This window comes from Phoxinus phoxinus (assembly GCF_949152265.1).
Source record: "Phoxinus phoxinus genome assembly, chromosome: 9".
NCBI lineage: Eukaryota > Metazoa > Chordata > Actinopteri > Cypriniformes > Leuciscidae > Phoxinus > Phoxinus phoxinus.
Window position 1 is genome coordinate 34,157,267 of NC_136884.1, and position 24,855 is coordinate 34,182,121.

At 37.3% G+C, this 24,855-nt stretch overlaps 1 protein-coding gene across 1 annotated transcript; it reads left to right on the plus strand.

The window, feature by feature from the left end:
* The first annotated feature begins 1,589 nt into the window (after nucleotides 1–1,589).
* Nucleotides 1,590–23,548, plus strand: LOC307004189 (membrane-spanning 4-domains subfamily A member 4A-like). The gene is made up of 8 exons (XM_079623278.1): nucleotides 1,590–1,728; nucleotides 12,256–12,455; nucleotides 17,244–17,354; nucleotides 17,453–17,521; nucleotides 18,100–18,246; nucleotides 18,600–18,710; nucleotides 22,885–22,965; nucleotides 23,157–23,548. The coding sequence occupies exons 2-8, from the start codon at nucleotides 12,270–12,272 to the stop codon at nucleotides 23,229–23,231; spliced, it is 780 nt and encodes a 259-aa protein (XP_079479404.1). The 5' UTR covers nucleotides 1,590–1,728; nucleotides 12,256–12,269; the 3' UTR covers nucleotides 23,232–23,548.
* The last annotated feature ends 1,307 nt before the right edge of the window (nucleotides 23,549–24,855 follow it).

The window sequence follows — 24,855 nt, forward strand, 5'->3', positions numbered from 1 at the left end:
GAGATCTGTTAGTGAGGTAGGAGGTGAACCAGGAGAGAGCTGAACCAGCGATGCCGAGGTGTTGTAGGCGTTGTAGGATGATGGAGTGGTCAATGGTGTCAAAGGCAGCAGAGAGGTCAAGTAGGAGGAGAATGGAGAGGGAACTAGAGTCAGTTAAATACATAGATAGATTATAGATACATATTATATATCTAAATACATAGATAGATTGTAGATACATATTATATATCTAAATACATAGATAGATTGTAGATACATATTATATATCTAATTACATAGATAGATTGTAGATACATATCTAGATAGATTTGGATAGATAGATAAAATGGAGGCTCCCCAGAAGAGATGCCGTACATCTGTGGTGTGGGAGCATTTCCATTTAGAAACCCCAAATAAAGTGAGATGTGTGTATTGTGATCGGCAGCTTGCCTACTGCAACAATACATCATCCATGATGCGCCATTTGAGGAGCTGATGCCACAGTGGAAGTGAAAAAATACATCAACGATGCGTATTTGCCCAGAACTCATGATCCACTAACTTACTGGAAAGAGAGAGCAGTCTTTCCTCATTTGTATGTCCTGGCTAAAAAATGTCTTTGCATACCAGCAACAAGTGTCTCTTGTGAGGATTTTTTCAAAGGCTGGAGAAATTATCTGTAAAAAAAGAAGTAGGCTAAGTCCTTCCACAGCAGAGAAATTAATATTTTTGAATAAAAATATCTAAAAAAGTGAGACATTGTGGCTTGATTTATTTTATTAATATTCATTTTGCAGGACCAAAATAGCATTATGCACAGTGAGGAGCCTAGGTTACAAGCTTCACATATTAGAAAAATACAATAATAAAAAAACAACACATTTTTTTTAATGGCTTGTCAAGGTTGTTTCAGGATCAACACCTGCAAGTGACCACTAGGTGTCACCGTGGAGACGGGTGTCGGATTGATTCGAAGCCTCGAAACAATATGAACCATTTGGTTCAACTGTTTCATTGCTTCACGAAGCCTCGATCTGCCCATCACTAGTTGTAATTGCAAGCAAGCACTCCTTCACTGTATCTTAGCGAACACATATGGCAAGCGGTTCAGTATTGCCATCTTTGGCTTCAGCTGCCATAACTAAAAACATTCCACTATGGTATAGGGGGCGATTTCGGACACAGCCAAGATTAAATAGCTAACTGAAACAATGATAACAAGGAACACCTGGAACTAATTACAAAGAGGAAAATAACTGCAAAGACCACGGACAGAACTACAAATTAACAGACACATGAATGGCAAATTTCAAAATAAAAGACATAACACAGATAACAGGATCCTGACTCTGATGCACAAAAGCGGATATGTTCTTTAGTATATAGAAAGAATAAACTAGTCTTATCAACTCCTTGATTTTAATAATATTTAATTTAATAGTCATAATAAGCATATTTCCAGTACTCAGGCTTACATAAGTATTGTCAACTCACTCAACGGCTCATTCGGTTCTACTTGAGTCTGATGTGTTACTTCGGCTGTGCGTCGTGCGTCATTAACCTGGAACTACAGTTCGACTCAGTTGTTGTGTTTCTGTGTGTGTTTAGATGAGCAGCTCGTTCGTCACGCCCTATATCTCATTACTAAGCCTGAAAACCAGTTGCACCTGTTTTGTTCTTTTCTTGTTTTATGTATGTGGTGGTGAAGTGCGAAGCATCAAGTGGATCTGAGACCGTTCGAGGGATCTGGCAAGTACCTTTTATCATTACATTTAAAGCAATAATTTATGAAAATGAAAAAAAAAAAGGTTAATTTATAACTAAAAAGCAAAATCATCTGATTCTCAATAGCAAATTTACTATTTTATTTCTTCATTGGATGAACTGGCTGGTGAAATTATGGAATTTTAACCTCCACCAATAAAGAAACAATAACACAATTTTTTTTTTCTGAAGTAACAATTGGTGAGTCTAAAAATAATATTTTTGATATACACAAATTAATAAGTCTTTGTATACACAAGGAAGCTTTTCCACAATGCAAATTGTGATTAAAATGATGTAATCGGTCTGCCTCAGACCTACATGGATCATCTAACATTACATACAGGTGATGGTGACGAACATGAAGCAGGGGAAAAACTTTTTTTTCTCATATTTATGAGATATATTTAAGCAATATCACAAGTGCTGTTTTTGTCCTGAAAAGCACGAGTGCGCATGTAATCTTATTTATTTGAAAGAATTAGTGCATCACCTTAAGGGAATGTAGATACTTTTAGCTTCTGGTCTCCATTTTTGCCATCTTGCTAAAGAAACTTTAGAATTCGGTTAGGCAGACATATAATTTGAAAAATGTAGAAATGTATTTTCAAATGTAATGCTGTTGTCGTGTATTTGCTCTAACCTGGGGGTGGGTGTGTATGTATGCATACTGCAGATTATTGTAACGAGGACGCTGAGGCCAAGTGAGAATCAATGTACAGCAGTTTATTAAAGACCGTTACCACAAACAAATACGAGAAGGCAGGCAGAGGCTCAAAAGCAAAGTAGCAGTCAGATCTGTCAACATCCAAAGGGGAATACTAAAAGGCAAAAGTCAGTAGGCAGGCAATAGGTCTAATCAAAAGCATCAGTCCGACCAGGAAACGAAAACAATGGGGATAATCCAGATAATTGAAAAACAGAGAACCAGGCAGAATCATACACAGTAGACAGGCAGGAAAACCAGGAAATAACGCTCGGTAAGGCAGGTATACTGGCAATACTTTGCACTCATTTCCTGTTTGACTACTTTTTAGCCAGAGACCATGCTTGTACTCATTCATTGCAGAGGGAGTGGAGCACAGTCATTACTCAGGTAATGCCACACTCTGCTGGTTTGGCATTACAATTACATGTAACTTGAGTAATACATTTTAAAAAATTATTATTTTTGAAATGTTATTTTTTCTTTCCTGTTAAAAACCAATAAACATTCAATTAAAAAAAAAATCCATGTTGAGTCAAATAGAAAATTACTTTTCAAAACTTTTGTAATGTCTATTTTTATGCTTTTCTCATTTAACACAATAATACTTTGAAAGTATCTTGTTGTGGGTAATTAATCAGTTAAAATAACATTATTTACCAATTAGCATAACTACTCATGAGGGGCTTTCGCACCAAAGGAACCTATAATAGTTCCTTGAACTATTATTGGCTGAAGTAACCAGATTTTGGCGTGGACTAGGAACTTCCTGGAACTAGGAACTATTTTAGTTCCAGGAACTCCTTTTTAGGAGGAACAAATTCAGCTCCTACTTCAGAGTTGGGTTTAAACCAGAACTGTAGAAACTATCTGTGACATTAGTGTACATGGATTGGCCGAACGCACGCGAAACACCAGCACCTGCCATTTTTAAAAAGCAGATTAAATATATTTTACTCCACAAACTAACTCTACGAACATGTAAAACGGTGATAGATGGTCCTCTTATCCATTATGCTAAGAAAAAAATCAAAAGCAACTTTGAGGGGACCCAAGGGAAACGGGGACAAGACAAAAGGGAAACATGATTATGTATTTCTGCTCAGCAACATCGGACATCATCCACACGACATACACTAATACCTTTTCATATATGTCTACGACCATCTAATAATGTATTAGACAGGACTGTTAGACACATCGAAAGCTAATTTGCAGGGGAATTTGCAGAATGTGTTCAAGCTCAGGAACAGGAAATAAAGCTCGGTTTACTGGCAATACTTACTGGCTGGTGTTCTCAGAATAAATGTCTGCCGCGCTGTCATAATAAAAGTCAACAAGCGACTTACATCACTTCAGAGTTCCTACTGGTGATGTGAATCCAACCAGGAAATGTTCCTAAGACAGGGATAGGGACAGGGATACAATTCACCTTCAAACACAGAACAGGTCCACAATATCTTCCATGGATTTATAAAAATAAAACTCACTCATCACTCTTGGTTTTACCAAATTTGAGTAGCACTCACGTCACTCTTTTTTCAGAGTGGCTTTGACCTTGAACCTCTTATAATGATGTCATTGGAATTGCGTGCTCATCAGAGGCTACAATTAGATGTGCAACAGGTGCGCCTTCCAGGTTTCTTTGTCTTCCCAGTTTCAAGAACACTTCGACATCGAGATCGATCCTCGCTCATCTTGTCTCTCTGGGGTTGAGAGACTCAACGCCAAGAAAAGTGCTCTCTCTCCCGCCCAGAGGACAACGTAATTGGGGTTAAATGGGACTCTGTTAGCATCATGTGGGCACAACTGTCACCCACTCATGTCGAGACCATTTTAAACACCAAAAACAGCACCAGGCTAGTTCAGGACATTACTGTTAATCAGTTTCAAAAAGTCCTAGGTATCATGGCAGTTGCGTTCATGGTTATCCCTATGGGCCTTTTGCACATGATATGCTTCAGTTGTGGCTCAAAACCCAGGGGATTTCATCCAAGGGCAATCCCCAAAGGCAAATAAGGGCAAGGGCACGCGGTGAGAGCTTCGTACCTTTTCTAAAAATCCATGTTTATGGTAAGTCAGGCGCTGAACACTTCGTGCGTGTGTCTAAAATTCATGTTTATGGTAAAGGTCCTTGCACACGAGTCCGATATTCTGGTCCTAAATTTTCGCACGTCAAAAAATAAATACGACAATTTTAGGATTGGATGGACCCAATTGTAACGAGTTAGCTCAAAGGGGAAATATTAATAATAACTCATAGCGTGCTATGATTAGCTATATTTGGGTCAGTTATTGGATTAACTTAATGTAGCTAAATTAATATTAAAATCAATGAATCAGTTCGTCCAACAAACTCTTTTGATTATTCATTTATTCTAAGAAAAGGAAGTTTTTGATGGCCACAGAAAAGACATGCATAGGTAAAAAGGTGAGTGACAGAAGGCAATTGGAAGCAGGAAATGGAACTATGGGAAAGATCCGTCTAACTATGAAAAGAACCATCAGCATATAATTTTCAGAGCACCTCATTAAATTGATACTTGCATGGGTTGTGCAGTGACACAATTCTTTTTCAAAGTTGTTGAAAATGTAAGTTGTTGATGGTTCCGAGAGTGTCAAACATGGAAGTTGCAATCGTTTTCCGTTGAAGGAAGTTCCGTTGATGAACTTGCCTGGTTAGTTCGACTCTGTTCTGGTTGAAAGTTCTCTCTCTCCATGAGCACATAGCTGAGCACATGCAGATTGGTGGCCGTAGAGGCCATGCTGGCATCCAAGGAGTGAGGAAGTCGGAAGAGTAGATGGCTGCCCATTCAGTAATGGAAAAGTTGCAGTTTTCCTCTGAGTTGGATTGAAGAAAATTCAGTCTGACTCTGTTGGGAGAGTGAAGGCCTAGCAGGCTGTGTTTGGTGGGGGGTCCCCACAGACATTAACCTGAAGAAGCAGCAGAAGAGTCCAGAAACAAGAGAGCAAAGGTGAGAGTTGTGATGGACTTCTTCTGCATTGAAATGAAGACGTTGTGCCAAACTCCTGAGATTGTCCTGGATTCTGTTGTGGTTGAGAGAGTCCTCTCTCTCCTGAATGAGCACATGGCTGGTTGTGAGTCAGGGCCTGCTGTGGCCAGCACAGCACCCTAAACATATTGAAAAGAGCAAGAGAGAGGGAAGAGCTAGTGGATAGGCTATTTAAAGCTTGACAAAGGCTCCACCCTGCTGCAGGGTTGGCTCAACCAATAAGAAAGGAGGCATTTTTAAGCGGGAGATATATCTGTGGGGAGGATTTATGACTCGGTCTCAAGTGTGCTCACTTGCATGTGCAGTTGGATTGGTTTCTGATGAAGAAACTAAGAAAGATTCTTGTAATACAAATATGTTGCGCAGCTATCGGCATATCATGTCCACAAACAATCATTTCGATTTTCGAAATACCAATTTATAGGGACCAAATATGATTCTATTATAAAATACACAGCATCAACAAAATAATAGTATTAGAAGACATTACACAAGACAGTAAATCATTCACAAACATTTCTGGGATGTATGTTCATTTTTTAACACCCATAAAACCAACTTATCTGATCGTGGTCATGGTAACCAAGACCTTCTTGCACTCACTGGGGGATGGGGCCACAGATCCCAGAGTGAGTTTTAAAGATTGTTTGGTACATATACCAAATAATTATGTCTGATTTGTCTCAGTCGTTACACAATATTTCCAACAACAAAGTACAACAAAATCATGCTTGAAGATGGTATTTTGTATTGTTTTGTGGATTTTTTCACAACCAATTAATTAATAAACATCAGACTCAGAGTGCAAGGTTTCTGTGAGTGACAATTTTTTAGGATGACGAATACAAAAAAATGCACAGGAAAATTTCAGACTCAGTGTGCAAAGCCCTACTTGGGTTATGCTCTGTGGCTTAATTTCCTTTCTATGTGGCTCAGACCCCGGTTCCTCACCTTGGGTGCGTGTTGTCATTGTAAGATGCTAACGACAGACACTTCCCGTATGGGATAGGGAGCGGTCTTAGGTGGCCGTCCAGCCCAGGGGATCTGGTGAGGTCATCTCGATTTGGCAAATCAACTGCCTCGAATCGATGGCTGTATTTCTGGCCCTGTAGTACTTCCTCCAGCAGTTAAGGGGCTACCATGTCCTAGTGCGGGTGAACAACACTACGGTTGCGTAAAATCATCAGGCGGACTGCGTTCTGTCTGAACAGGGGTGCATTTTCTAAAAGCATCATTAGTCAACTATGGGCACAAGTTCCGTCGTTACCAATAGAGTTCAATGGAACTTGCGACCATAGTTGACTAATGATGCTTAGGCTTGGGCAGTAGGTTTTGCTTGATGTTCAGGACAAGTTCCTGTCCCTTAGGGCAATTTATACCCTTGGGAGCAGATTTTGGAAATATTTTATGAAGCAGAGGTGCCTTCCCTTTGCCTCTCAAGGGAAACTGCAATGTCCCCTCTGGTTCTCTCTGAATCACCCATCACCGGTTAATAGAATTGCCTATAAAATTTGAATGTAATTTTTTTTTTTAACTGATCCCAATCCATCCCAATCTTTGTCCACCTGCCCAAACCACTTTGTCTCACACAATCAAATTCAAAACCGCAAAAATCCGGCAACAGTACTCTGAAAGGGACAACTGTGGGAATTATGTGGAGCTTGTTAACTTGTTTCGAAAATATGATAACAAACTAGCACAACACTTTAAGACTGGCACAGATTTTTCTGGGCTGTCAAGTCAGATTCAAAATAAGCTTGATAACTGAAATGCCAGTTATATTGCTCTAACTGACTCTGTAATTAACAGGTGGGAATGGTGGAATATTTGCAAGATGCAGACCACTCAAACATCGTGGAAGTTTTGTGCCTTTGGGACGAGACAACAACATGCGAGACTTTCGCCATGGTTTCAGGCCTCATTGAAACAGAGTCTTTGTTGAACACTGTTTGTTTTTAAGGCTTTCATTGTCTTTCTGCCTGGGAGTTTCTCCAGCAAATGTTTTATATTGATACAATCTGTAATGTAAAAAGTGCTATATGAATAAAGGTGACTTGACTATTGACGGAGATAGTTCTCATCCCTTAAGTTTTTTCAGCCAACATTTTACATGTTATTAAAGTTTGTTAGGACATTTGTTGAAGGACCATCTGTAGCAGGATTCCTTGTTCTTCTTGAAGATAATTATTTATGACTCTGTGACACAATACCTCCCTACTATATAGTAAGTGAAAAGCAGTATGTGAAATGAGTAGTATGTCTGAATTCATAGTATTCATAAAACATATAAAAAAAGGTCCTGGTCAGTAAAGAATTCAACATATAGACTTTAATTAACTGATACTCGGGAGAATACAGACAAAACACGCAACAGTATTTTCAACTAAAAGTGTAAAACTTTTTATGTGTTTTGGCCATTTGTTAACATGACAACAATGTTTTGTGTGCCTGAAAACTAAAACTTTTGAAACGGCTTCAAAGTGCAGGTTTTTGAAAATGGTCTCCGTGTAAACAACAAAAACACCAATCTCTGATGATGTCATGTACATGCACAGAAAGGTGGTAAAGACATCGTTAAAATAGACCATGTGACTACAGTGGTTCAACCTTAATGTTATGAAACAATGAGAATACTTTTTGTTCGCAAAACCCCCCCAAAATAACGACTTTATTCAACAATCTCTTATCTTTCACGTCATTCTCCTACGCTGTTGATGTAGTAAATGCAGTGCAGTGCTTCCAGGTTTTAAATTAGAACGCTGGCTCACTATTGGCCGACGCTGGTCAAGTGAGCATCACGACACATGCGTGTGATGCTGACGCAGGAGATAGCTGATAATGAGCCGGCGTTCTGACGTAAAACCTGGAAGCACTGTGAACAGTGTAGGAGAATGGGCCTTGAAAGTTACAATGACATTGCTGGCTATGTGGGGTCAGAAACCTCTTGGATTTCATCATAAATATCTTCATTTGTGTTCCGAAGATGAACGAAGCTCTTACGGGTTTGGACCGACATGAGGGTGAGTAATTAATGACAGAAATTTCATTTGTGGGTAAATAACACTTGAAGGTTCAGATTAGAATTTACTTTATATATAATATATTCTTTTTTTAGAACAATAGAGTGAAATTATAGGCATTTATAATAGTCACTCTAGAAAGAGATTTTGCAAGAATATCCACAGTGGCCTCAGAAACCTGATATACCAATACAAATGTAGATTATAGTACAGTGAATATTATATTACTGGAAGAGGTGTTAGTGAGGCCAGAAGGGGGCGCTCACCCTGTGGTCTGTGTGGGTCCTAACGCCCCAGTATAGTGACGGGGACACTATACTGCCAATGAGCACCGTCCTTCAGATGAGATGTAAAACCGAGAACCGAAACTCTGTGGTCACAAGAAATCCCAGGATGTCCTTCGAAAAAGAGTAGGGGTGTAACCCCGGTATCCTGGCCAAATTTGCCCGGTGGCCTCTGTCCATCATGGCCTCCTAATCATCCCCATATACTGATTGGCTTCATCACTCTGTCTCCTCTCCACCAGTAAGCCGGTGCCGGTGTGTGTGTGTGTGTGTGTGATGGGCGTTCTGGTGCAATATGGCTGCTGTCGCATCATCCAGGTGGAGCTGCACATTAGTGGTGGTTGAGGAGATTCCCCCTTCTATGTAAAGCACTTTGAGTGCAGAGAAAAAGCGCTATATACATGTAATGAATTATTATAACACTCATGATTACATGTGCCATGACTGTAATGTAGCCCTCGAAGTCAACATGCCAGTTGTTACCGCTACTGTAACAGAAACCCAACAGGATAATGTGATAATTGAAACCATGAAGCCCCATAGACACTGTCTGTCCAATTTTACTTACATCTATGAATGAGTGTCTTCTAGAGAAAAAAGCACATGTTTGTGGATTTTTTTTTAATGTTTTATTATTCATAATTCATAACTCAGATTCATCGCCACAGTAACAGCTATCCTGATCTAACAGCTATCCTTCTTTTGTATGTTGCTTAAAGCATCCGAGATCAAATGAGACATCCAAGATGATGATATCGGCCTAATCATGATCTGGCTAATTAGTAGGGATTGGACGGTATGAAAATTTCATATCACGATTATAGTGACCAAAATTATCGTGATTATCAATATTATCACGGTTTTGTTAAAACGAGATGAAAGTGTTCAAAAAGAACTGATGCTCACACTGAAAACATTTTAACAAGTTTTATATTTGAAAATCAACAAAAAACAAATAAAACAAGCAGCTCCATGCACTTCTTTAAGCAAGATTCTATTATGTGGCATTTCCTTTCTTATAATGACCGTCGTCATAGCAACGTATTATAAGCGCACTTCCATGTATTACAACGGACGCGCTCTCGTTTTATTCAAGTAGGCTACATCTTGCCGTCTTGCGTCTCCGTTTTTGATTGTATTGAAAATGAAATCAGAGTTGATTTATTGTTTACAGAGATTGATAATATTGTTGTGATCATCTTGTCTGGACGATTGTTTTGTAACGTTACGCGGTACAACATGGATTTATAAACGGGTAAGATTTGAAACATTAATCTCAATTCAATATGTCCCCATAATTATATGGTAAAAAAAAAAGAATCGGTGTAATAAGTGTACAATGTATCTATACATTATTATCCCATAAATGGCACTCTTAATAATAGTCTTGTTTGCACTTGTTCGTTCGTCTTTGGCTCAAAGCCACTTACTGCAAACTTTTCTTCGCGGAAGCTTCACGTTTATTTCAAGCGAGTGAGATAAAATATTTCAACTCAAAATAACATTTCGTGCCCAATTATTTCCCAGACGTAGTTTTGGTATTGAAGTCATTAACTTGCATTGCGTTCGCTATACAACAGTGGGTGATGGTCACACAAGACGACTCGGCAGATCTGAAGTGTTTCTATTGCAGCGACTTTTTGTCCTGCAGACAGGGTGACCATCCTCGACTAAGTTTCCCTCAGGACTTTTGTCAAAGCCAAAATATGACCACACCTCAGATTTGGTCCTCTTAAAAGGCTGAAATATCTCCCGAACACGGTCACTACCTACCGCCACTCCTTCTAAAAAAAAACAACAACAAAAAAACAACATTCCGCGCAGCGCCTGCGTCAGACTGTTGCTGGCTGGACAGGATTTACAGTGAGTTATTAAAATCACGATAATCAAACACGGTTTTAATGATAATTAAATTTTAAACGATAATACTAACCGTCAGTACATTTTATCGTGGCTTATCGTGAAACCGGTAATCGTCCCATCCCTACTAATTAGGTTCTTCGAACACACCTGCCGGTTATGATTAGTATAGCTGGATTGAGTTGTCTGAGATAACTGCGCGTTCATGCGCTGGATTAAAAGGGGATATGTATCGATAGTAGAAACATTGATCAGCAACGCTGCTATTGGCTGCTCACCGTGGCCGAAGAGCGCTCAGTGTTTCTCCGCAGTAGAACAAGAGCTACACTTATTACAGTATATATTTTTGAATTTTAATAATTTCATAATTACTGTGTTAATTTTTAATTGTCAGAGCCACCATCCAATAGAACATGGGAAGTATTATTGAAATACAATAATATTCTACAAAATAGTAATCTTTACTGGGTACTGTTCCTAGTCTCTTTAAAAAAACACTGGTAAATTATGTGTTTGTCTGCTTATAACAGCAACCAAGAAAAAGGCAGAGCAAAAAATAAATAAAAAATTGTAGACCACCGGCCCTCCAAAAAAATTTTGGGGTACAAAATATACATTCTAGCGCAAAAATTATTATTTTTTAAATCAAGTGATCAAAGAAGTGCTCGTTGCCGGTACGATCAGTGGCATGGATACAGTGTTCTCAATGTGCAGTCTTGATCGGACGCGCGCTTCAATCAACAACAGTCCCTTAAGCTTAAACCTGCTCGGGAGCAGGCTTATTTCATGTAAACAAGATTAGATTGCAGCTTGGTTGCTGTATGTGTGAGTAGTAAGTTACTGTGGCGATGAATCTGAGTTATGAATTATGAATAATAAAATATTCCACAAACATGTGCTTTCTTCTCTAGAAGATACTCTTTCATAGATGTAAGTACAATTAGACAAACAGTGTCTATGGGGCTTCATAGTTTGAATTATCGCATTATCCTGTTGGGTTTCTGTTACAGTAGCGATAACTACTGACATGTTGACTTCGAGGGCTACATTACAGTCATGTACGACTCTAGGGGTCGCTGTTTGATAAAACGGAAAACTGCATAGTATGCCTTTAACTTGCACAGATATAGCAAGATTTTTTTCTTTTAGTTGTCCTATTTCATAAACATCTCTTTTCTTCTTGTTATGTAAATTTGTTTAAATTCATACTATTTTTCAATCTCAATCAGTATATTCTGTAGAAGACAGAAGTGAATAGCAGTTTCTCAGCATGTGATTGGCTGTTTGCTCCTGATGTCACACCTAAAAATAAAGATTTTAAAAATAAAGCCTGAGTTGACAGAGAAAGCTGATGATCAGCATCATGGTACCAACAAAGCCTGATTGGATTGGCTTGGTTTTGTAAACTCGAAACTAATCCTGTAATCATGGGTTTGTTCAACTGCCATCACGGTATGGTTTCAAGGTCTAATTCTAGTTGATGATAATAATTTAACCAAAGTTAATAACTACTAGTGTTTCAACAACATGAAGATTTAATAAATAAACTGGATTTTTTTTAACACATAATCTATTTTATAATCATATCTAGTCTGGATTTATTATGATTTTGTACATGTCAATTTCAGATTCAGAAACAAGAATGTCGCAGACTGTCATACCCATGAACCCCTCAACGTTTGTCATCCAGTTTCAACCACCGACACAAACACCAGCAGCTGGAACTGGGACAAATGTTCCTGTGTCTGTTTATGGACAACAGCTAGCAGGAGCTTCACCTCTTCATAGACTTCAGCCTTTTCTGAAAGGCCAACCAAAAGCCCTTGGGGTGAGAAATTGTTCATAAACCCAAATAATTGTTATGTGTTTATGTCAGTCTAAGGCTATGTTTACACGGAAACGATCTGAAGAGAAAACGCAAAAAGTGGCGTTGCGTTATCACTTTTTATTCTGCGTTTAGACGAGCGTTATGGTGGGGAAATCTGCGTGCATATGGTGACGCAAAAGTGTGTGAAATTCGATGTAGTGTGCACTCCAGACGGCTAGGTGGCGATGTGAAGCACTGAAAGTGAAAGAGACACTGACACAGTTTCATGTTTAATACGGTAAAGCTGCTGCTTTAACCCTCCGTGCTCTTCCAATGTCGCTCAAACCTGACAGAATTGTTTTTTTTGTTTTGTTTTTGTCAATGAAATTAATGCAATATCTTAGTTTGATAATGTTTTGTTATTTTCCTATACTGGCGCATGCCTGTGACGTAAACGCGACGCCTTCACAGTCTAGTAGACTTTTGCGTTTTTACCCTTTTAGTCGGGAACGCGATGGTGGAGCGTTTTTCAGATTTCCACTCTGGAGGGTGTGGTGTGGAGGGGTGTCCACACTTTTTTGCGTTTTTAAGCCCCAAAAACGCTGTCGCCGTGTAAACGAAAGGCACATCCGATACAATATTTTTACGTTTTCACCCGCGAGCGTTCTCGTGTAAACAGGGCCTCAGTGTTATGATTTGATGATATTGGTTGTTGTGGTCAGCAACAACAATTGAAAATAAAGTGCAGTTTATTAAAGGATAATTCCGGTATTTAACACCTTGAGTCTATATTGTAGTTTGTTTTGGATGAACAAGAGTGGTGGCCAAATTTTTTTTGACAATGGTTCCTCTCTCGAGTTTTTGACTATAAAAGAATTGGCCATGGACCCATTTAACATTGGAGTCAATGTGCATGTCCGAAAATGTAATTAAAACAGCCAATGATGTTCGTTTACAAATCTGTTAAACTCACCGAGTGGTTAGTGGTGTTCGTTGATGATTATAAACAATATATCGTCGCAATATATGATTCCAATCCGTTTATTTTGCTATAGTGGAACTATTTTTTCAACAATGGGATTTTACAAAATGACGAATAAAACACGACAGAAACTGTATTTCGCAACACTTTTTGTTTCTGGAACATCAACTAACATCACTAATCACTCGGTGAGTTGCACAGTTTTGAAAAATAATGTTAAAGGTTGTTTTAATGACATTTTCGGACATGCACATTGACTCCAATGTTAAATGGGTCCATGGCCAATTCTTTTATAGTCAAAAACTCGAGAGAGGAACCATTGTCAAAAAAATGTTGTCCACCACTCTTGTTCATCCAAAACAAACTACAATATAGACTCAAGGTGTTAAATACCGGAATTATCCTTTAACAGTGTTGGTCAAGTTACTTGGAAATAGTAATTAGTTACTGATTACTTCTCCAAGAAAGTAATCCAGTTACTTTACTGATTACTTATTTTCAAAAGTAATCAGTTACTTTACTAGTTACTTTACTTCAAAAACATGATGCACGACCTGAATACAAAGCAGACCTTTCAGCCTAATTATATTCTTTCTGCATATTCCATCATCTAAAATTGAATTAAACATTCTCTTTTTTAAAACTTGTTTTATTAGTTTCAATATTTTAACTTTATGCACATTGCATCAACCAAAAATTAAATTAAATGCAACAGTCTCAGACTTGAAGAAAATTGTTGAACATTTAACCAATTTCTGCACATTCCACCATATTTTAACGAAATACACAAAGTCCTTCTTCTGTTAATATTATATTATATAACTTATATTTCTGCATATTCCAGCATTTAAAATGCACATATTTTTTTGTAAAATCCTATTGGATTAGATGTAAATAAAATACAGCAATAAAATAATTAAAATGAAAGTCTCTCATGAATGTATTCCAAATTATTAACATTTATGTCTTTTAACATTAAAGTGCAGATTAGTTTTGTTTTTGTAAATCGTCAGACATGTTTTTACCATTTCATTAAGTTTTGCTTTGTAGAAAACCTTTCCTTAAAGTGAATTTCGTTTTGTATAAATTGCATCTTAATTTTAATAAATGTTTCATTAACCAATTGCATGTATTTAATAAATAAAAAGCAAATATAGCAGACAATATAATAACCGTGCATTGAGGCGCTAGTGCGCCGCGTTCACTTGCATTGCATTGTTAAAAGCCTTTCTTTAAAGTGAATTTCGTTTTGTATAAATTCAATTGCATCTTATTTTAATAAATGTTTCATCAACCATTTGCATGTATTTAACAAATACAAGGCAAATATAGCAGAGAATATAATAACCGTGACATGGAGGAGCCGGCGTGCCGCTTTCACTTTCACTGTTAACTAGAGCACGCACCTCATAAATGAATGAAACTCAGCGTAGGCCGATGTCTCATTAGCATTAAATATCTTTGCTGCATCCTTTCTAGAACAGACAAGGGCTTTCTTGCGGCTCGCATCAGCATTTACGGATGATGAGTTTTGTGATGCAGTTGCGGATGAAATAATACCCCATTTGTGCAGCTCTATCGATAACAACATTGAACACTATAGGCTACACAAATAGTATTTTTTATTTATTTTATTTAGGCGATTCATTTTCCATAGTGACATAGTGCCGGATCCAATAAAAAAAGGTTCCGTATCCAACGTCGGGCGTGTTCCGGCTCAAATTAAGCCACGACTCACGAGATAGTCTAACGAAACAAAATCACAGTAACGCAGTAACGCAGCCTCCTTACGGGAAAGTAACAGTAATCTAATTACTGTTTTTGCAATTGCAATCCCTTACTTTACTCGTTACTTGAAAAAAAGTAATGGGATTACAGTAACGCGTTACTTCTAACACGTTACTGCCCATCAGTGCTTATTAATAACAAACCAAAGTCGTAATCCATTAGGCAGGCAGAAGCTCAGAGCACAGTAAATCAGTCCAAACAAAAAATACGATAAGATGCGGGATCAACGGGCATAGTTACAATGACTCTGAACGCAATTGGATAGTTCTTCAACCAATCAGACCAACGATCCAGGTGACATACTTTAGAGCAGCGTGTCCCAACCGGGGTGCCATCTGGGGAGAGCAGGGGTGCCGTGTAAAAACTCTTATCAAACATTTGAAAATTGCTAAAATGTGTAAAATAAAAAAAATACCATCAATCTCGGATTGTCAGGTGTCTCTAAATAACAACAAATAATATACACAAATTAATAATAACGTGCTACTGTCAACAGTAACGCGTGAGATTAATGTTTTTCAGTTTAAAGCGTTACAAATATTTAATTTCTGTCATCCTTTGGCTAGCGTTACATTATATAATCACGTTCTTCTTCATGCAAATGCTTTTAAACCATGTAAGCGTGAAAAGACAAAAGAGTCTTTGAATGTCCTTCTGACACACACGCGCAGGACGCACAGAACGACGCGCGCGCAGAATCGACTTCTCTTTCACGCTTGAACAAATAATAGCACACAGTCATGCCAAAGTGTCCGTTTTGTTGAGTATCGTCATGAGAGCAGTCTTAAATTGTGGATTCTGTAAAGCACTTTGGTCAACTCGTGTTGTGTTTAAATGTGCTGAAGAAATACATTTTTATTATTATTATTATTAAATTAGTTAAAGTCGTAAATGAACGTAAAGAGTTGTGAGAGAATGGGACATGTGCAGCAGTGACAGCAGAATCAAATAACTCAGGGAACGGAAAATGACTCACTGCTCTCGACTAAAGAACGCTTGTAGCTTTAATAAGGATTAATCTTTATTTAATTTATACTTGATGCAGTGAAGACTGTAAAGTGTTTGATAACTTTATTCAATTTATGTGTATTGCCTACCTGTAGACAGGTGGGCACAGGTCAATATGACATTTATTATGGGCTTATGTGAAGATTGTTTTAAGTTCACTTAAATAAAAGTTATATTTTTTGGAGCCTAATACATTTTAGAATTGATAGCTTTTTAAAAATATTTTTGTAAAAAAATAAATAATTGAAGACCTCAGTAGCAGTATTGGTATCAGTGATACTGGCCTTCATTCATAAAAATATACCATTAAACAACTTTTTTTAAATATACTGTCCTAATGTTGTTTCTACATTGATTTGGAGATTAACTGTGAAATTATTACATTATAAAATATATTAAAAACAAGCTATCTTGTGCAATTATAACACAATGATCCCAATGTAAAAACACAAATACACTGCGTGAGCAAACATTTAGATGAGATTTGCAATAGTAATTGAGCAAAGTTTATATATGAATAAAAGCCTTAATTAAATATGTCATCATGTAAATTGATCTTTTTCTTAGACTTTAAATGGATGGACAAAAAAACAGATAATACTAAACATATCTATATGACCGTAGGCCTATATATGGCGGTTCTTCCCAGTGGTATTGAAAATCGATACATTTCAAGGTATAGTATCAAAGTAGTATCGTGGCAACATAATGTAGGGTGCCAAAAAAAAAGACATTTTCAAAGGGTGCCTTGACTGAAAAAAGGTTGGGAAACACTGCTTTAGAGAAACTTCTCTATCATCATCGTGTTAAACCAGCCTATATCGCGCCATGTGGATACAACAGTTTGTGATTGGTTCCCGCAAAATTGTAACGGAAGCAGGAGAAAATAATGTACAGGTTTCCAGACTGAGCTGCAGGGCGAAAATCAAATCGCTGCCAGATCAGGATCTGGGTAAACCCAGTCTACCTAACTACAGTTGTTATAAATGTATATTGTGCTTGTAATATTGTTCTTCTCTTGTACTTCACAGACTGTCCAGATAATGATTGGTCTGTGGACTGTCCTGTTGGGAATCGTGTCTACAGTTTATCCAGATTCCATCTTTGTCTTTAGTTTTATTCCTTACTGGGGATCTCTCATCGTAAGAAACAATTATACAAAAAAAGTGTTGTGTATTTTATAACACAAGTTACATATTCCAACAGAAGTCTTGATTTGTGTCTTTCTCTCTGCTCTCAGTACATCATCGCAGGCTCACTCTGCATTGCTGCAGAAAACAGACCGAATTCACCCTCCAGTTTGTGTTTGGTATGTACACAACACGTCTTGTTTCTCAGGGGTTAAGCACCAGAGCTACAGGAACACTATTGTGTTTGTACTGATTTGTGTAGTGATTTCTTCTTCCTTATTTTTCTGCCAAAAAAGTGTATGGGCATCAGTGACCATAATCTGTAGAGTCCCCAAACTTGTCTTGAGTAATGGCGAGAAACAAAATATTTTTTTTCCCCATAAATCCTTAAATGTATATCTCTGATTTTATTTCCGTCTATAAACATTTCTGCCATTTTGTTGGATGTCAAAACAAAACTTTTAATATGACTTGGCTAAAATAAAGGCTTAACCTGTCTGTGAAACTAAGGGAATGTTCAATACTTGCTTATACAGATGTTAAGCAAATGTTGACCTGCAAATGATCCACAATCACTTGAAATTGACCTATGACATGCAATTCATCTAAATTTCAAGTTTTTTTTTAAATGTTTTCCTCTCGTTTCAACATTCATACTGTTGTTGGGTGTGGTAGAATACCTTTTTACCTATGTTAACAAGCTAAAGTTCTTGTTAATTTTTTAATCCATTTTATGTTTTGTTTTTTCTACCTATAGGTGAAAGGTTCACTTGGAATGAACATTTTCAGTGCTCTATTTGCTGGCACTTCCTTTATCATACTTTCATTTGATATGATTCTAGGGCCGAGTATGCACAGTTTCTGCACGTTTGTTGATTGTCCTCGTGTTGATGTAAAGTACAGGGTATGTTGCCAACTTTTATCTTCACATTTATTTAGTAATCACAATAAGATCACTGTGTGGTCAGTACTTGTTAAAAGTCAAGCTATAACCTGTCCAATCTTTTTTCCAACATTTTAGAAGTAGTTTATAGATCTCTTACTATTACTGATCATTTACGATTAAAGAAAACCTTGACAAAGACATTATACATTAATTGTTAACTCAGTCCAGTTTGACCTTTAAATATGTTGTATTACTATATGAACCTCAAGGATGGTAGATTCTGAACTGCTGAGCAGCCTGTGTACTGATGTGAGTGCTATTATCAATTATTTCTTCATAATTATTTGTGCTTATGTTGAATTCTCTCTCAGACTCTCTTCTTGGGAATCAGTGGTGTATTGTTGACATTCACCTTGCTTCAGTTCATCATCTCCATCTCTCTGTCAGCATTTGCCTGTAAAGTCTGTTGCTGTTCTCCACAGGTGAGTACTGCGTCAAGTCAAGGGTTTTTAAACGTGTTTTTCAGCTGAACTCCTCAGATATGCATATAGAATGGAAATAGGTGTTCACACTTGGGTTCACGTATTTATTCATTAAATTTCTCTTTTAAATGTTCAAATCTACAAACTTTTAACCCTCTGGGGTCTGAGGGGTTTTCTGGGTCCTGAAGGTGTTCTGACATGCTCTAACATTTGCACTTATTTCTGTTACTTGTGACATTTTCATGGCTAAAGTCTTATTACACTGCATTCAGCACAAACTCTGCTACAATAATATGTCAGCAGCATGTATGTAAAAGTTTGTAGTTTTGAGATAATAACATTTATGCGTGGTTTGTGAAAATGACCCAAAAAAAAGTCACTGAAATGAGGTCATGAATCTAAAACTGATTATTTCTTCACAAGACTTTAGAAAATTGTATCACGTAGCCTCGAATATTTGCTCCAAAACTATGTGAAAATCACCTTGACTACTCATTCAGATCAGACAATATATTGATTTAAAATTTGTAAGACATGTCTTGTGTAAGAAAGCTTTATGCGAGTAGGCGTAAACCACCCATGAATATTGAGTGTTTCACACTTATATATATATATGCATAAAAAAATAATAAATAATAACAATAGTAGGCTATAGCAGGCATCGTTAAAAAGGAACACTTCAGTAACACTACACTAGAGAAAAATATATTTATTATCATGTTACTTCAAATGTTTACATCGATGTGACATTCCATCGATATGACGTTATGAAATTAGATTGGAGTAAAAACATGAAGCCTATGTTTGGTGCATTTTTTCTCATACTAATTACACAAGTAGGTTTGTTTGTGTGGAAAGCATTCGGAAATGTCAACAGATGAGCGCATAAGCGCGCAGAGCAACAAGGCTCTTAAAGCAGCCCTCAGTAAGATCGGGATTTCTTTGTTGTATCCTCGCGTTTTGCTCGGAGGTTTCTCTCTAGAGCTCCCCCCGCAGCTTCGGAATAGATATTTGACAACAACTGTTAAAAACTCGCTGGCTATTCTCAGACACTAGAGGCTTAGTAGATCAACGACATCAAAGCAGATGGAAAACTCTTTGCAACGTCGTCTTCATTCGGGTTCCAACAGCGTGAGGGAGCGCAATAATGACAGCATTATAGCAGATTTATTTTTGCAGTAAAGCAATTCTTTACCTCGCGAGACTTGGGATCACACGATACTTCCAGACGAAGAGGCCGGCGGGCCGCCGGCCCAAAGTTGCAAACGCTGTTTTTCCGCTCACGGGCACCAGGGGGGTGCGAAACCACCACCATTCAACCCAAAATAAGTAATATAACCATTCCAGTGACTCCGAAGTTGATCAGGTAAGGTAAAAAAGTTACTTAGTTCACCTTTAATGCCTAGTTCACACTACAGGATTTTAAGCCCGATTTAAGCCCGATTTGCAAATCGTTGAGCTCGCCGAGTGCAGGTCGTGTTGTTATCGCGGGGGATTAGCGGCCGATGAACGCTCGCCAATCTGTTAGTATGAAAGAGCCAACAATGCATCAAAGACGCTCGCAGATGCCTCGCGGACGCGTCGCCGAGCCCAGAAAAATATCTAGCATGCTAGATATCTGGAGCTGTCGCACGACTCAACCACATGTGATGCCATGAGCTACAGCCAATCAGAGCAAGGCATGGGTTGAGGTCACTGGGAAAATACCGTTTATATACTGTCTATGGGAGAATTTTTTTTTTTCCAGAGCAAATCATCGCGCAAACAGTTTGCAGCACTTATTTCTGTCTGACGTCCATATTCAAACAAAGACTCGCGTGTTGTGCACTTGTGTTCTTCTTCGCTGGGTAGTGGCGCGCGTGCTGTATTCCGTCATTTCCGGTTCGTTTTATCGCGTGATTTCTTCGTGATAAAACATGGTTTGTAGACAAGATAGAATCGTTGGCTGACAGAGTTGTTGTAACCTCGTGTAGTGAGTTACCTCCTGTTGCGGATCAATGAACAGCTCAACAACTTGAACACTCCTGATTTCACAGAGAGCAAGTCATGTAGTGTGAACTGCACAGTTCAGCCTGACGTTTTAAAATCCTGTAGTGTGAACTTGCCTTAACACAGGCGCGCATGCACGTGTTTCGTTGTCACGGCTACATAAACAAATTTCCGCACACAGGAAGACAGATGTTATGGTAATATTTTACATGTATTTTAATCACAAAAAAACGAACGTTTGCATCAAGTGAAAGCATCAGGCACATTGGCTAATAAGCTGTTTTAAATGTAAAACGTTCAATGCCGCGCTGATGTGGACTCGGGTATCCATTCTCTATTTCAAACACACAGCGCGACTGAGAACATTCACTGAAGCATCGAGCAACAGTTCGACTGCAATGTGAAGTTTATGCAACAATACTAACTAATATAATTCAGAATTATTCCTTACCTTAAAATCTTTCTTGTCTTCAAATCGCGTTCTTCTTCTTCTGATGTAAATCCAATAATCTCACAGCGTGTCTTCCAAACTCGACGAACAGCAGAGGACTGATAAAGTTTGGCGGCGCTTTGTTGTGGAGGTAATGGGCGCGTTTGCGCGACGCATGGACGATTTGCATCTCTATATGTTGTGCGCGTGTGGGTGTGGTCACATTAAAACTAATGAGCAAGGGTTAGAGAACCTGGATATCTTGTTGGTTTTATACAAATTACTTTAAACAGAATATTTGTTTTCGTTTTGAATCAGACCATTGAAAACTACACACTTAAATGATTATAAAGATACAGAGCTCACAAATGTGTGACAAGTATTCGCTGAGTTTTTTAAATGTTTAGAGACGTGCTCAAGAAAAAAAAAGTTCACGAGACGGAGAGGCAGAAAGCACACCCTGTTTAATTTCTTTATTTTACAAAAGCACAACGTTTTGTTTTGATTGTAAGTGGACACATACAAAAGTAGACATCTCACAGATTCTTTTTTCATATTTATTAAGTCTGTATGACCATATATGACGGAGTATTTTACGTTTATTTAGCTGCTATGTAAAAAAAATTGCGCAAATCATGCCGGCGTGATTGCCGACCCCAGAGGGTTAATATGTAAAATTCTCAAGTTTTACAGTTCTCTCCACAAAAATGTCGGAAATTATGTGAATGTAAATTAAGGCGTTGAACGACCTCAGATTGTGCAAGCTACGAGCAAGATGTACCGGGCTGTTCTTGTTATTCTCAAAAGCAGCCATATCTGTCATCTCATTACATACGTTTCAAGTCATAAATTCCTTGTGGAAAAATGTGTACCCTTTATTGATTTTTTTCTTTTTGGTGACAGAGTTTTCCTCCACAATTCTTGTAACCATCGGCAAATTAAATATTTGACAAAATCCGTTAGCGAAGTTGTGTAAACTGTGATACATTTTTTATTGCCCGGGTATATTTTTCTGATGTGTTGAAGCTTGACAGGAACTCCGCTTCCACAACGATTACGTATTTTCAGTTATTGTGTGAAAGGTCTATAGGGGGCGGAACAGGATAAGATATCTTTGAAGTCCACTTTTGCGGCCTGCTCCTAGAGCTTTAAAACTACAATGCCCCTCAGAGTAGTCACATATGCAATCTCAGAGGTTTAACTAGTATATGTGCTTTAAGCCAATATAATAGTTCAATGGAGTCAAATTTTCCATACTTAGAAACGTTCAAATATTTTCTTTCAATACATTTGTCAGGTTTTTGACCTGAAAGCAAAATTTCTTGCAACTAATCTCTTATACATCCCTTATTCAAAACATGATTTTAGTATTGAGGTTTGAGCCATTGAAATTCAGAGATAAATTAAGCGTGTAGAAAGAAGAATTCGCGAAGAATACATTTTTGGGTAAACTATCCCTTTAATTGCTTCAAAAACTAAAACATTAGAATATACGGGGGAAATGTCATGTGTTTTTTTTTTAGGTTTTTTTCTTCAGTTGTATAATTATTATTATTTTTAAATCCAGATGAAGGTGTAAGGTTCCACATTAGGACATTACAGTCCTGATTTCATTTCAGGATTTCTGTATTTTGCTTTTTTCTACTCCATTCGAAGTATGTTGACACCTGTAATACTGAAACTGTCTGCCAGTGTCATTGCACGTGTGGCATCTCACAGTAAGAAGACAAACTCTACATGTGTATTTTTCCAAAGGTGTCGTCTGTTCCACAAGTTATAACCGCACCACCCTGTGATTTTAGGCCCAATCACTTCCAAGATCCTTACTACTCAGAGGTAAGAGAAGCTTTTAACCCTACTTCCAAAACAATTCCACAAAACAATGTATTATTTCAATTTAGTGTCACTATATATGAACTGGAAGTGTGTAAAGCACTACGTAATGGGTGCATTAATTGTTTAATAATATCAATAAATAAGTATTATTTACGCTAGGAAGCTGAACATATATATAATTTTTCTTTTAGATACCTGTGGTCAGCAACCCTGCCATGCATCACCATCCTGCAGAAATTCCTCCACAATACATTGAATTTAAATAAATATGAATATTAAAAGTAGACAGAGTTGAGATGGGACACAAGGGTTTTCCCAGTGATTTCCTGTCCATTATCTCTTATGTCTTTCATTCAAAAGAGAACAATAAAGCAAAAAAAAAGAAATCACTTGATCAGATATTAATTACGTGTTACAAATGTGTAAACAATAACTATTAGACTAGATAATATTTTATATATATTTTTTTTATATGTTATGTCAAGGAAGTTGCTTAATCATTATTGAAACTGGATAGATTGTTTTGAACAACTAATTAACAACTACAGTATAATCTGTAAGAATAAAGTATAAAAAATGGCTTATTCATGTCTCTTTTTTGTTACCTTTCACCTACGTTTAACCCTCTGGGGTCTAAGATGTTTTTGGGGTCCTTGAGATGTTCTGACATGCCCTGGCATTTGTGCTTTTTTCAGTTGCTTATAAACATATTAATGGAAAAGGTGTAATTACACTCTATTTATTACAAACAGGGCTACCATAATATGTGAGCAACATGCATGTACATGTTTGTATTTTTGAGAGAATAATGTTTATGCGTGGTTATTCAAAAAACAAAAAAAATTAAGTGTCTGAAATAACGCCACAAAACAGATAGTAAATATGTTTTCACAATACTTTTGAGTAATGGAGTTGTCGCCTAGAGTTTTTCCTTCAAAATGATCTGAAAATCATCCTGCCTAATCATTCACATAAAACAATGCATTGATTTACATTTTGTAAAACACTTTTTGTTTGGAAAGGCAATATGCGCAGGGGCGTGGACGATCCAACACCATCATGAATAGTAAGTGGTTCACACCTGAGAAGACAATGGACCGCTTAATGAGCCTTTCATTCAGGTGAGTCACACAAGAAAGAATGTGAGGACAAAATAAATAAATTATATATATATATATATATATATATATATATATATATATAAAATCCAAAGTCAAAAGCTAATTTTAAGTACATAGTCATACCTGTAAACAAATCCTGTTCAAATAGGCTATATGAGCCATTCTACAGAATTGGTTCAAATTTAGATTTGGAAACCTTTCTCTTTTTTTCTCAATTTTTTTATACATGCAAATTGTATAATATCCAAGGCAAACATTTCTAGTAATTGTGCTGTTAATTCTCATACTGTATTTTCAGAAAGTTTTGGAATACATCCTCTGCCCAAATGTGTCACTAATAAACAACAATAATAAATAATTTAATGAGAAGGCTTATATTGACCTATAAAGATTATTTTACATCTACCTTGTAAATTTATTTTTTTGCTATTTTATTAAAAAGTGTTCACATGTAAATCAACAACAATTACAATTTGAACAATATTTCAAGTGTAATCTTTCTTTTTTTAAAGTATACATTTTATCATACATATTTCAAAGTTAAGGAGTCATTAGTTTGCTAAAGCCTAACGTTACATTGGAACAAACACTGTAACATATTAGTTGATGAGTTTATTTTTGACAAAACATACTATATATTTACTGCGGTCAAGTGGGCCGCGCGTTGAAAATACACGGTCAAGCCAGCCACACATATTTTTTAGTATGCGCAGAGCCCGTCTACGGAGAGCCTGTTCACTCCCTATTAAGTCCTATTGTACCGAATTTT